The 14132-nt window shown below is 44.7% G+C and overlaps 1 protein-coding gene across 1 annotated transcript in view; it reads left to right on the forward strand.

Annotated features, from left to right (window-relative positions):
- Nucleotides 1-7112, forward strand: part of LOC102451586 (butyrophilin subfamily 1 member A1-like) — a 42650-nt gene extending 35538 nt beyond the window's left edge. Inside the window, exons 9-11 of the mRNA XM_075914301.1 lie at nt 1454-1474; nt 5359-5385; nt 5936-7112. Of these exons, the coding sequence (XP_075770416.1) occupies nt 1454-1474; nt 5359-5385; nt 5936-6948 (1061 nt within the window). The 3' untranslated portion in view covers nt 6949-7112. The remainder of the gene's footprint in view (nt 1-1453; nt 1475-5358; nt 5386-5935) is intronic.
- The last annotated feature ends 7020 nt before the right edge of the window (nt 7113-14132 follow it).

Raw genomic sequence — 14132 nt, forward strand, 5'->3', positions numbered from 1 at the left:
GGACCTTTGGTCTGACCCAGTACGGCCGTTCTTATGTTCTTATGTTCTTATGTTCTTAGAGCACAAGAAGGAGAGCTATGCTTAATCTTCAGATTTAATTCTGCATTTCCTGACTTTTAAATGCCTGATTTCCCATTCTTCCTATTGCACCAATATTGATATTTGCACTGAATATTTTATATAACTTGCATATGGCACCCCCTCACTTAGCGACAGGCTACATTAAAGTGAATGATAAACAAAGACACAATGGCTGTGTGTAGACTGGCCAGTTTTTCCGGAAAATCAGCCACTTTTCCAGAAAAACTTGCCAGCTGTCTACACTGGACACTTGAATTTCTGCAAAAGCACTGACTTCCTATTCTAAGAAATCAGTGCTTTTTGCGGAAATACTATGCTGCTCCCATTTGGGCAAAAGTCCCTTTTGCACAAAACTTTTGCGCAAAAGGGCCAGTGTAGACAACTCAGATTTGTTTTCCACAAAAAAGCCCCGATCGCGAAAATGGTGATAGGGGCTTTTTTGCGGAGAAGTGCGTCTAGATTGGCACGGACGTTTTTCCGCAAAAGCAATTTTTGCGGAAAAGCGTCCGTGCCAATCTAGACGCGCTTTTCCGAAAATGCTTTTAACGGAAAACTTTTCCGTTAAAAGCATTTCCGGAAAATCATGCCAGTCTAGATGTAGCCAACTAGCTTCTGTCCCCCTTGCTGTCTGTTTATGATAAAGACAATTCATAATAAACCAGGGTTTAAGGAAAATAGCACTAAATATTGGAAAGGGCAAAATTAGATTGTGAGTAAATTTTAGTTTCTGAGATGAAGGCATTGCTTTTACCACTTTTACCTTGAGGCAGGGTTGTGTACATTTGGTAGTTTTTCCCAAGTTTACCTTTGAAGGAAGGTTCTTCTCTCCTAACAGAAAGATAATCTGAAGAGTAGCCCAGAATTGCCATACTATAGAGAAACGTGATTTTTCCCTTTTCCTTGGAAAAAAAGCAGAATTTAAGGGACACTTTCAGATTTCAGAGGTTGAAATGGGAAAACAAAAAGCAGTGCTGCTCTTCTGGGCTTCAGTTTGTTGGGGAAAATTGATGATGTGTGTAATAATAGATAAAGCTGTAGAACAAGGGAACAAACTCCATTGTTAGACTACATCGGCTGTACCAAGTCTCTGAATGGTTAAAAGAGATGAGCTACAACAAGAACTGAAGCTTTAACTGTATATTAATAAAGCTTTCATAACTTTCCCTGTTATTTTTTTCTGTAATGTGTTTCAAACAGCCTTTGTCCCTTGTTCACTTTCTTGAGTTTTTCAAAGGGATGAGACAATCTAGCATTTGTGCTGTATGAAAACAAAATTAATTTAGTTATATTTTTTCTGTGCTCATGGAAATGTCCAGTACACAGAAACCTCTGCTCTAATAAAAGGAACTAACACCATGTCTTTTCATTTTAGACAGAGCAGTCACAGAACTAGGTAAGTCACATTTTTTGCTTCATGTCTTCTACACCAATGCTCAGAAGACAGAGGGGTAGGAAATCAGAAGGAGTGGGATAGGGTTTGAACCTGGAGATTATTGCAGGAGTCTCTGCTGCCCAAACTGAAAGGCCTAGAGTCTCTGCTGCCCAAACTGAAAGGCCTAGAGTCTCTGCTGCCCAAACTGAAAGGCTGGGCAAAATATGGCCCGGGGGGTGGAGCCAGCTCACCAAGCTACGGGATCCAGCCCACTGACCCCCTGCAATGACTCTCAGGCCACAGCTGCCATAGTTTAAAACACAATCCCTATGGCTCTCTGCTCTGCGGAGGGTGGTGGGGGGAGGTTATGTGATTGGCCTGGGTGCAGAAGAGGGAGCATGAAAAGTCTCCTCACACCACCAAGGGCATGGTCACCTAGAAGGAACCTCAGGGGGAGGGCAAAGACTTCATGTACTTTCCCACCCCCAGACTAATCATAATCTGTGGGAGGGGAGGCAGGGAAGTATCCTGGCCCCGCCCCCTCCACTCAAGGCCCTGCCCCTTAGGTGTGGCCCAGGGAGATTTCAAAAATTTCTGAAGTGGCCCCCCAGTAAAAAATTATTTTCCACACCTGACCTGTTAGGGTACATCTAGATAGTGGGCGCTATTTCAGGATACATCCGGCATCCCAAAATAGCATTTTCTGCATCTTAACTGTATGCCCATTATTTCAAAATTCAATCAATATAATTGGCTTGCTATTCCAATGTCCCGGTAAAACTAGTTCCTCCCAAGTTTAAGGGGTTTGTTGGAATAGCGTTCTATTTTGAAATCTGGTGCTTTGTAGACAGTACCAAATTTTGAAATAGACTATCTCGAAATAAGATACACAAATTGCTTAGCTTATTTTGAGCTAGTGCCATTGTGGAGATGCACCTTTACAGGCATACCAAGTTCTAGTTGGTTCAGCCAGTACTAGAGGGGCACAGCGTATTACACTGCGGCTACGTCTACACTGGCACCTTTTTCCAGAAATGCTTAAAACGGAACAGTTTTCCATTATAAGTATTTTCGGAAAAAGAGCGTCTACATTGGCAGGATGCTTTTCCGGAAAAGCACGTCTACATTGGCCACGGACGCTTTTCCGGAAAAAAGCCCCGATCGTCATTTTCGCAATCAGGGCTTTTTTGCAGAAAAGACTACTGTGCTGTCTACACTGGCCCTTTTCCAGAACAGTTTTCCGGAAAAAGGACTTTTGCCCGAGCGGGAGCAGCATAGTTTTTCTGGAAAAGCAGCTGATTTCTTACAGTAGATCGTCAGTGCTTTTCCGGAAATTCAAGGAGCCAGTGTAGACAGCTCGCAGCTTATTCCGGAAAAGCGGCTGCTTTTCCAGAATAAGTGGCCCAGTGTAGACACAGCTGGATGTGCATGGCTTACACAAATCCTACCCTCAGAAGAAGCAGTATTCTCTTCTTAGACCTGCAGTGGTGGCCCAGGGTGGAACAGGGTGGCCCAGTGAATGGGGCTCTAGTGAGTCAAAACTCTTCCTCTAGCTTCCTGAGGGTATGTCTACACAGCGGTTATTTTGGAATAATGTTCCAAATAATGTTCATTATTCTGAAATAACATTATACGCTGTCTACACAAGAAGCCCATTATATCGAACTACATTCAAAATAATGGGCTTCTTGTACGAGGATTAAGGAAGTCAGTGGAATAGCAATTTATTTCAAAATAAGTGCTGTATAAAAAGTGCCAAATTTGGAAATAAGCTATTTTGAAATAAGCTACTCAATTAGTGTAGCTGAAATTGTGTAGCTTATTTCGAGGTACATGCTACTGTGTAGACATACTCTGAGCACCTATGAAGGGAAGTCACTCCCAGTTCCTGGGTTCAGATTCCTCATTGGTAAACACAGACTATGACACTGAGGGTATGTCTACACAGCAGGGGTTATCTTGAACTAAGCTACAGCTAAGTCAATTGTTTAGCTTATGTTGCAGTATCTTATTTCACATTTTGGTGCTGTCTACATAGCACTTATTTTTAAATAGAGCACTCTTCATCCTCTCATACAATGAGGGTTACATGAGCCAAAATAAAAGTCCTCCTACTTGACAGTATTTCAATATGATTTTGAAATAATTGCCTGCTGTGTAGACGTGAATTAAGTTATTTTGAAACAATGTTGCTGTGTAGACACAGGCTGATTGAACGGAAATTCAGTGCTCCGTGGAGTGGTTTTTCTTGCATAAGAGATCAGTCACCCAGCATCTAGGTAATACCTGGGGTAAACAATCTAACTATGGAAATAAGTACAAGTCTTGCTATTTCTCTGCACAGCAGTATGAACTCAGAGCATGCGGGCTTTTGCCAAAATTCCATGGCAGACATTCTGGCTAGTGTTGTATCTGAGAAATTGCCATCCTTCAGCCCCTGCCTCCTCACCTGAGTCACACACAACTGCTGCTGGTTACTTACAGCAACTGCTTAAACATACAAGGGGAGAGGTAGATACGCTTGAGGGCAGAGATAGGGTCCAGAGTGACTTAGACAAATAGGAGGACTGGGCCACAAGAAGTCTGATGAGGTTCAACAAGGACAAGTGCAGAGTCCTGCACTTGGGACGGAAGAATCCCAAGCATAGTTACAAGCTGGGGACCAACCAGTTAAGTAGTAGCGGCGAGGAGTCCTGTGGCACCTTTACTTAAGTAGTAGTTCTGCAGAAAAAGACCTGTGGGTTACAGTGGATGAGAAGCTGGATATGAGTCAACAGTGTGCCCTTGTAGCCAAGAAGGCTAATGACATATTAGGTTGCATTAAGAGGAGCATTGCCAGCAGATCCAGAGATGCAATTATTCCTCTTTATTCGGTTCTGGTGAGGCCACATCTGGAGTACTGTGTCCAGTTCTTGGCTCGCCCACTACAAAAAGGATGCAGACGCATTGGAGAGGATCCAGCGGAGGGCAATCAAAATGATTAGGGGGCTGAAGCATATGACTTATGAGGAGAGGCTGAGGGAGTTGGGTCTGTTTAGTCTGCAGAAGCGAAGAGTGAGGGGGGATTTGATAACAACCTTCAACTTTCTGAAGGGAGGTTGCAAAGAGGATGGAGAGAGGCTGTTCTCAGTACTGACGCATGGCAGAACAAGGAGCAATGGACTCTAGTTTTGGTGGGAGAGGTCCAGGTTGGATATTAGGAAAAACTATTTCACTAAGAGGGTAGTGAAGCACTGGAATGGGTTACCTAGGGAAGTAGTGGAGTCGCCATCTCTAGAGGTGTTTAAGTCTCGGCTTGACAAAGCCCTGGCCGGGTTGATTTAGTTGGAATTGGTCCTACCTAGAGCAGGGGGCTGGACTTGATGACCTTCTGAGATCTCTTCCAGTTCTATGATTCTATGATTCTATGATACAGCCTTATGACAGGCCCCCGCACCTGCATTTGCATCTGATGAGACCCCATCAGAGCTATGCTCCCCTCCAGGCCACATGGCCAGTCAGTGCTCTTGGACATTAATCCCCTCCTTTGTGTCCGTTATTTTGTGCTAATAAAGAGTTGTTCCTGCTGTTGGAAAGAGAGGCTTTAATTCCTCCCTCCCTCCACTTATTCCATCAAGCTCCATGGTTGACTTGCTTCCAAGATCCCAATGGCAAACTATCAGCATCTTCCACTATAACAATATTCACTTTCCTTTATACAGCACTTTGAGATCTGCAGATGAGAAACATAGCATGAGACTTAAGGACACAGTATAACCATAGGCTGGTTCTGAAACCCTCACACTCATTACCAGTATTCTCATTGGAGTCAATAGTACCTTTCCTGAGTGAGAACTGGAGAAACTGGCCAAATACGAATTCTCACTGTTTTGTGTTCCATTAACTTCATGATTCTTCTTTTGCAGAATTCAAGAGGGTTTGGAGCTATATGGGTGAGTTTAACTCTATAATTATCCTGCCACATTAAGAGGGCAATTTTTCCAGAATTTGCATTGACAGGGGGTAGCAATGATACATAAAAAACTGACTTAAGGTATATGCTAATAGCAGATACCAATATTTGGTGGGTTTCTTTCTTTCTTCCTTACTTCCAGATATGAGTTTTATATTTGTGTTCTTTTACTCAAGTGGGTGGGATGTATTCATAATTTGGGCAGCTTCTTCAGCCTACATCCAGTGATTTTCATACACTAAAATAAGAAAAAAAAGTTTCAAGTAGATTCCTAATGGTAGGGGGTGCCACTATCTCAATTCTGGAAGCAAACGCTAGAAACTAGTTTCCTATCACAAGTAAAACAGGGGAAATTGTTATTTTAAATATTTGCCTTAACATTAGAGGCTACTTCATTTCTCCTCAAGCTTTCCTTCGTTTTTGAGATCTGACTCACATGTGGCTAAATGGGGTTACTCTCATTCCTCATTTGTGGGATCCTGGAATCTTTGGCAAAGGGTCTAGTGGGTCATTTTGGTCTCTCTTTCCAGTTCCCATCACCCTGGATCCACGTTACAAACATTCTGAACTCATCGTGACTGCAGATGACAGAAAAGTCCAGCAAAAACCCCTATCCTCAGGATTGGGTGCTACCTCTGGGGCCCTGGTTGCTGTGGGGAGGGAGGGGTTTGTGGTCAGGAGGGATCACGGTGCAGAGGGCGGGGTTTGCAGGTGGTACTGGGAGGTGGAGGTGGGGGAAAGCCTGGACTGGACCTTGGGGGTGCTGAATGAGTCTGTGAGGGAGAAAGTTAAAGATCAGGAACTGGAGAGTTTCCCCAAGGAGGGGTGTTGGTCTTTGGGGAGATCAGAGGGGCGGTATCAACCCAATGAGGCCAACAATGTGATCCAGAGCTGGACTGTGAAGCCAACAGTGATTGGGGTGTTTCTGGATCTAGGACAGGAGACTCTCTCATTTTACAGTGTCAATTCAATGGCCCTGATCCTGGAGATTCCTGTGGAAAGTTCTGTGAGATTGTTCCCATTCCTCAGCCCTGGTCACTCTGCAGGGCAGGACCAGAGGAAACCCCTCAGCATCTGTCCCCTCAGGGACTGGGATTTCTCCTTGACTTGCACAGTTAGTGGGCCTGTTCCCACAGCCCCTGCACAGTCTCCCCTCACTCCCAATAATGGGAAAGGGGCACAAAACACAGGACCTTCGACAAGTGAAAAATCCACAACCCTAGTACAGTCCCCCATCCCCAACAATGGGAAAGGTGCAGGAAGTAACACAGGGCCATCTACAACTGAAGAAATATCCACAACCCCAGCCCAGTCCTCCACCCCCCAAAATGGGGAAGGAGCAGGAAACAACACAGAGCCACATACAACAGAAGAACCATCCACAGGCTCTGAACAACATTCTACTCCTGTAGATCAGGATGTGAAAGAAAACAGCTCTAGGTCACCTGTGAGCAAAAAGACCAAAAAGCTCTTCTCCCTGAAGAAGAAAAAGGGAGATCAAACAGAGCAGGGAAAAAGAAATACCAAACTCTCTGAGGTCTGAAAGCCTAGCTGCAAAAAACAAGCAACACGTGCCAAAAGCCCTTCTGCAGGATGAAAGGAATAAAAAAAATGCTCAGAACTTGAATCTATGAAACTGATGCTCTTGTTCTGGAGATTTCAGACCTGTTTTTCTGGTTCCTGCTGTCAATAAATCATTGTCATGTTGTTTGTTTTGTGGTTGACAGAAAGAGCAAATACTGTAGGATTCATACAGGGCCTACATGGAAATGCACAATATAGTGGTAGGCATTTTGGAAACATGAAAAACATCCTGTCAGTCACCTCCTTGTTTCCCAGCCCTCCTGGGGCTTCCTCCTTAGAATCATAGAATCCTACTGCTGGAAGAGACCTCAGGAGGCCATCGGGTCCAACCTTCCCACCCAAAGCAGGATCAACCGCAATTCAATCATCCCCGTCAGGGCTTTGTTAAGCCAGGACTTAAAAACATCTAGGGATGGAGATGAAGCATCCCAGTTTTTCCTAATATCCAACCTAGACCTCCTACACTACAACTTATTTTTCCACTACTTGAATGACAGACCTTGCTGCACATTTCAGCATCTCCTGTGGGAAATCATGGGTCCAAGATTTTACTCCCAGGGTGTGTCCAATGTGCTTAGGTCCTCACACATTGTAGCAGAGCTACTTTTGCCCTTAATAACAGAGGAATAAAACACAGATGTAGATGACACTGAGGGTACAGCTGCACTACAGGGCTACGTCTAGACTGGCATGATTTTCCGGAAATGCTTTTAACGGAAAAGTTTTCCGTTAAAAGCATTTTCGGAAAAGCACGTCTAGATTGGCGGGACGCTTTTCCTCAAAAGCACTTTTTGCGGAAAAGCATTCATGGCCAATCTAGATGCACTTTTCGGCAAAAAAGCCCCGATAGCCATTTTTGCGATCGGGGCTTTTTTGCGGAAAACAAATCTCTGCTGTCTACACTGGCCCTTTTGTGCAAAAGTTTTTCAGAAAAAGACTTTGCCCAAACGGGAGCAGCATAGTATTTCCACAAAAACACTGACAATCTTACATGAGATCATCAGTGCTTTTGCGGAAATTCAAGCGGCCAGTGTAGACAGCTGGCAAGTTTTTCCAGAAAAGCAACTGCTTTTCCAGAAAAACTGGCCAGTCTAGACACAACCCAGGAGTTTTTCCGGGATACCTCTGGTATCCCAGAAAAACTCTTCTGCATCCAGGGACACGTTTGTTCTTCCACTTTTTTTTAGCAGAAGAACAAATGTGCACTTTCAGAAGCTCCTGTATTCCTAGTTTTATGAGGAACAAGGGGTCTTCCAAAAGAGGGGGTGTTTCCGACATTTGGCTCTGTCTAGATGGGCCAAATATCAGAAAAACTTCTTTTAACAAAAGAGTCTGAATTCTTTTTAAAGCATAGTCTAGACATTCCTTGAATAACAGGGACATCACTGAAATGGCATTGCATTAGGCTGTCATAGTACAGCAGCTTTATACAGCACAGTGTTGTTTTTGAGCTGGAGAAACCAGCATTTAGTAGTGGGATCACATAGTGATGCAGCTGGGTAATGACCAGTGGCTATACGTAAAGCAACCTTCCTGGAGCTGTGCACTGGGTTGGCCCCGAACTGTAGTGCCTGGAAACCTGAAAGAACTAGACTGTAATGAAAATACTTAATTTCCAGTTTAATGAAGAGGTAATATGATAAATATAAATTCATAGATCTTGATAGTATATTCATATGAAAATTATCAACATGTTCCAAAACCAAACTTCTATCTATAAAAGGAAATAAATGAAATAGGAATAAATAACAAAAGTGAAAAAATAGACTAAAAAATGGAGTGAGTGAGAAAAAGAGGTGTCTGTTGCCTTTATTGTACTGTGCTATTGTAATAAAAAATAAAATTTAATGTGATAGTTTTATTTTTATACAGCAAACATGAAGAATGTGCCTTTGGTTTACAAAGCTTTCATTTTTTATTTTCATTGTTCCGATAAAACAATAGTTGATGTGGTCAGGTCATATTTCCATGGTATTTTTAACTGAAACTAGATTATAAAAGTTTATCTATTTCAAACAAAATTTCAAACAAAATTTACCACTACCATAAAAAAGCCTTCACTCTAGCTGTGAATTCACTAGTATACATTGCATATTTTTAAAATTATGTTAATTAACCTGTGTTAAACCCCAAGAATAGATAGGACAGTTTGTATTTCAGCAAGTGCTAGATAGTAGGGATTAACCATAATGGACACGCTAGGCTTTGGCTTAAAGCCTTGTCTATGGGGTTGCCAGGTGCTTGGTATTGACCCAGAAGTCCGGTATTTTTGTCCACTGTCCAGTAAAAAAAATTCAGAAAATACTGGACACCTAAAATGTCTGATATTTTCTGATTTTTTGCCAGCCAGGAGGCAAAAATACCAGGTGCTTACGTGGTTCTGCAGGGGAGCTGTCTGGCATAGAGCAGGAAGACAAGATGATGGACAGCCACCAGTAGCCTGTCAGGGCCAAAGAGCCTCAAAAGCATTTCTTAAAGGGGCCATGCTTTATTTTTTAAATTTTTCGGGGTCCTTTAATCTCCCCGTTTTTTTCTCAACAGAATTTTTTCCCCAGTGTTCTTTTGGGGGGAGAGGGGGAATTGGTATTTTTGGTTAAACCATCTGGCAACCCTACTTGTCTAGACTAAACTTTTTAAATGTGTTTGTGCTGTGTCTTTGCTCTTCATTGTAGAGTAGTAATAAGCAGAAATCACAGAGGCACAACTGAGCTCCAAATAGCCATGTTTATTAACTGTGTATAGAAGTACCTAGTCCAGGACTGGGCAAAATATGGCCCAGGGGCTGGATCTGGCCCACCAAACCACCAGATCCAGCTCACGGACCCCCCTGCCATGACCCTTAGGCCACACCTGGTTTAAAACACAGTCCCTTCAGCTCTCTGCTTCATAGTGTGGGGGAGGCTTTGTGTGATCTCTGCATCTCCAGCCCAATCCTCAGCTCCTATTGGCCAGAAAAAACCAGCCAATAAGAATTTACCTCAGCCAATCTCTCAGCTCCTACTGGCTGGAAACAGCCAGCTAATCAGGGCTGAGAAATTGATCTGAGAGACTAGGGGTCTCAAGTCTGTTCCCGCACCTGGAGTTGAGAGCCAGGAGGAGGGAGCAGTGTGTATTTTCAATGTGCTGGGGCTGCAACAGGCAGGCAGAGCAGCCTGCTTTAGTGGTGAGACACTAAGGTAAACTCCTCCTAGCCAATGACTTCCTCTGGCCGGATAAACCTGCTTGGTGGGGTGGATCCCAGATGGAGCCCTGGGGATGGGGCAGAAACCTGGAACTCAGGCAGGACCTGCGGTGGGCAAAAGCCTTGGGGGTGGGGGAAGGGGCAGGAGATGGCAGCCTTCAGTCCAAGTCCCTGAGACCAGGTGGGACCTGCAGGCAGTGAAAACCCTGAGCCCAGGAAGGTGTCAAAAGGGGATAGAAGCTCTGAGCCCAGGCAGGAGGCACAAGGAGGGGGCAACCCTGAACCTGGCAGGAGCTATGGGGGCTGCAGCTGCAGGGGCTGGTAGCCCTAGTCCCAGCTGAAGATGGGACACTTCCAAACTTAGCCAGAACCACTGGGAGTGTGGGAGAGGAGGGTAGCAGCCCAGAGCCCAGGGGCTGGAAGCCTGGGCAGAAGTTTGTGAGAGGGAGAGGAAGCAGCAGCAGGAGCCCTGGAGGTGTGGTGTCCTGAGCCTAATCAGGGGCCAGAGAAGGGGTATGTCTACACTACTACCCTAGTTCGAACTAGGGTGGTTAATGTACGCAACCTGAACGATCGGTACACCTCGTTCTACGAGGAGTAATAGTAGTTCGGAATAGGAACCCTAATCCTAACTACCTACTTCGTGCTGCGTGTAGCTGCGGGCATGGAGTCTGAACTAGCGGACATTTAAAAATGGCGGCGCCCGGCAACCTGCAAATGAAGCCCGGGAAATTCAAATCCCAGGCTTCATTTGCAACTCTGGTTGCCTACATTACCACCCTAGTTCGAACTAGGGTGGTAGTGTAGACATACCCAAGGAGAGCAGGAGAGGAGAGGGGAGGGTAGTGGCAGCGGCCTCCCTGGAGCTCAAGCATCCAATTCTGGGCAAGAGTTGTATTCAGGGGGAGGGGTGGCAGCCCCTAGCTCCAGCTGGAGCTGTCAAGATGCAGGGGGAGTAGATGACCTGTGCTGCTGCTGGAGCTACTTGGAGCTGTTCCTGCACTGTCTATGGGGGTGTCAGTGTGATCTTCCACTGGTATAAGAGCAGGGGAAGGACAAAACCTGTCCCTCTCCAGAATGGCTGATTTTAGAGAGATCAGTTTTCACAGATCAGGGCAATTTTCCCATCTGTGACATGTTTTTCATGGCTATGGAGTGTCAGGACTCTATGTACTGTTATCAAAGCTACAGTCAGCAATATGAAACATGCTATGCCTTCAGGCTGAAGTCAAACTCCTCAATCTGGACAGCATTTTGTAAGTATCATAGCCAGAACTGGGGCAGCATCTGCAACTTCTAGAGTAATTGTTTGCAAGTCTCTGCTCTGTAACATAGGATGACTTATAGAAGGAAAGGACCATGATGCTCACAATTATGATCACTGGTCATGAGCTATGGCTTTGTTTCAGGTTTATTGTTTTCAACAGTCATCACTCGTGTACAGGCATCTTAACATAAGCTCTTAGTGCAGGGGTCGGCAAATACTGAAGGAAAAGAAAACACACACAAAACCCTCAGGGTATGCCTCACTCCTTATAAAATGAAGTTTAATGGTTATTTTTGAAAGAAGGGTTTTCTTTCGAAATAACCGCATCTAGACAGTGGTTTTTATTTTGAAATAGGATATTTAGAAATAGCGGCCAGACACAATTATGCAAATAAAGCACAGGATATTTAAATCCCCAGTTCATTTGCAATTTCGGATGTGGATGCCTACATTTGCATTCCTCTCTAGAAAGAGGAATGAAGTGTAGACATACTTTCACTGATGTGCCCCCCAACTGAGAAGGAGAAAGACACTCCCTACATTCCCCTTGCACACCAAAGTCTAGGGGAGCCCAGGCTACTAGAATTTGTATGTGCCAGCCCCATGGGGGAATGGCAGGGGACTAGAGCACCAGAGCAGGCTCCCCAGTGCAAGAGGATGCAAGATCCAGGCAAATCAGGGGTCACATCCCTGTTATAGACCATGTTTAAGTCACCTCTTAAGTTTCATCTTGATAAACTAAATAGATTGGGCATTTAGTTCTTTTCTGACCCTTTTCCAATTTGTTAGCATATGTCTTGAAGTGTGGATACCAGAACTGCAGACTCTATCCAGTAACCAAACAGCCCAAAAAGTTTTGCTTTTCAGCAGCCTTTTTTTCTTCTCTGCAGTTTGTGTCCCTTTTGTTTGTTTGTTTGTTTGTTTTAAGTCAATATTTTCCAAAGGGTGTAGAAATCTGACTGTCACATTACTGAATTTGAGGGAAGCAGCCAGATTGCTGCTGCACCCATAGGTGGGGGTGTTGGCCCCAGAAAATGATATAAAAGGGGGCCATGTGGGGTGCTGAATAGAAGCTTATTATCTGATAAATCTACGTAAGCTGTTCATGGAATTGTATAATGTCTGTGTGTGTAGTTAGGAATCTGTAATCTGTGTGGATACTGAACATTTCCCTTCATGTGGTTGAGCATTGGGCAGGGCTGGGCCTGTGGACATGCTAATTAGCGAGGCCCTGTGGGACAATGGCTCTCAATGGGCCAAGGACACACCTAAAGAATGAGGGCTGTCATCTGAGAGCTGCCAGCAGGGAACACAGGGATAGACTGCTGGCCAGGTGACCTGCTGCAGCCAAGAAGAGACCAGAGAGGAATGTATAAAGGTTCCATGTGGTCGACACCATCTTGGTCTTCAGCTCAGCACTTCATCCCAGAGGCAGCAGTGCAGGGATCGAAGAGCCTGGAAGAACTGTGGACCCATCCTGATCTTAGGATGCGCAACAAGGACTTTTAAACCAGCAGCTGTAACATCTCTGCTAGAGCCTGCATTAAGAACTGAGAGATTCAATGCATGTAATGTACTATTCCTTTAACAACCTTACTCTCATGCTTTTCTTTCTTGTGGTAATAAACCTTTAGTTGTTAGATGCTAAAGGATTGGCTCAGTGATTTGTGGGTAAGGTCCAGAGGGTAAATTGACCAGGGATCTGTGGCTGGTTTCTTGGAACCGGACACAACTTGTTTGGGGTAGGTGGGATTAGGTGCTAGGACCCCCCACCTGTGTACGAGGCCCGGGGCCATCTGGGGCACGGATATTGCTGGGGTATCGGAGGGGTTTTGCTCATGAGGTTTCAGGCAGGCAGCTGAAGCGCTCTGTGGGACTGGTTTGTGGCCTGTTTGGGGAGGTCACCAGTCTGGGGACTGTAAGTAACCCCAAAGTTGAGCAATTCGCCCTGAGTGGACGCCCTCAGCTGTGCCCAGACACGGCCTGGTCAGTCACACTGACCCACTTTACCAAGATGCAAAGAGGAATTGGACATATTATGGATAAAAGAAGATCCTACATCTATAATACTTAATGATAAATCGCATAGTATGGGAGAGATATTACAGGTCGTGCTTCAAGACTTAAACCAGCCTCTAAGTACCTGGGTTCAGGTTCCCCCATCATTATTTATTGCAGGGGCTTTGTATCTTCTTCTGACGTATTTGGTTCTGACCATAATTTGCAGTTGATGAGCCTCGGTTCCATTTTCATGATTTCCAGTGTGTTTGTCTATAGTTTGTGAACCTGTGGAACTCAAGTAACCAATTAATTCTAGTTAACTACACAGCTGGAAGGTGAGTCCAGATGCTCCATACACATTTGTGAGCCTAATGCTACCACAGATTCTTCATGTAAACATCTGCAAAGGCCGGAAGATCCCTTATTCCTACTTGAAAGGACATTCCTTGAAAGTAGGAATAAGGGATCTTCCGGAAAAGGCTTTATTTTCCGCAAGATCCCGTCTAGACTGGCGCTTTTCTCCGGCAAAACCCCGAGCCGGAAAAAAGCGTCAGCCATGTTCATGCAAATGCCGTGGGGGATATTTAAATCCCTCGCGGCATTTGCAATTCCGAAGTGTCTCATTAGCATCCCTTTTCCGGAAAAGGGTGCCAATGTAGACACAGCCAAACAGTATTGCTCAGAAACCTTCCCT

Source organism: Pelodiscus sinensis, chromosome 33 (assembly GCF_049634645.1).
Source record: "Pelodiscus sinensis isolate JC-2024 chromosome 33, ASM4963464v1, whole genome shotgun sequence".
Classification (NCBI taxonomy): Eukaryota; Metazoa; Chordata; order Testudines; family Trionychidae; genus Pelodiscus; species Pelodiscus sinensis.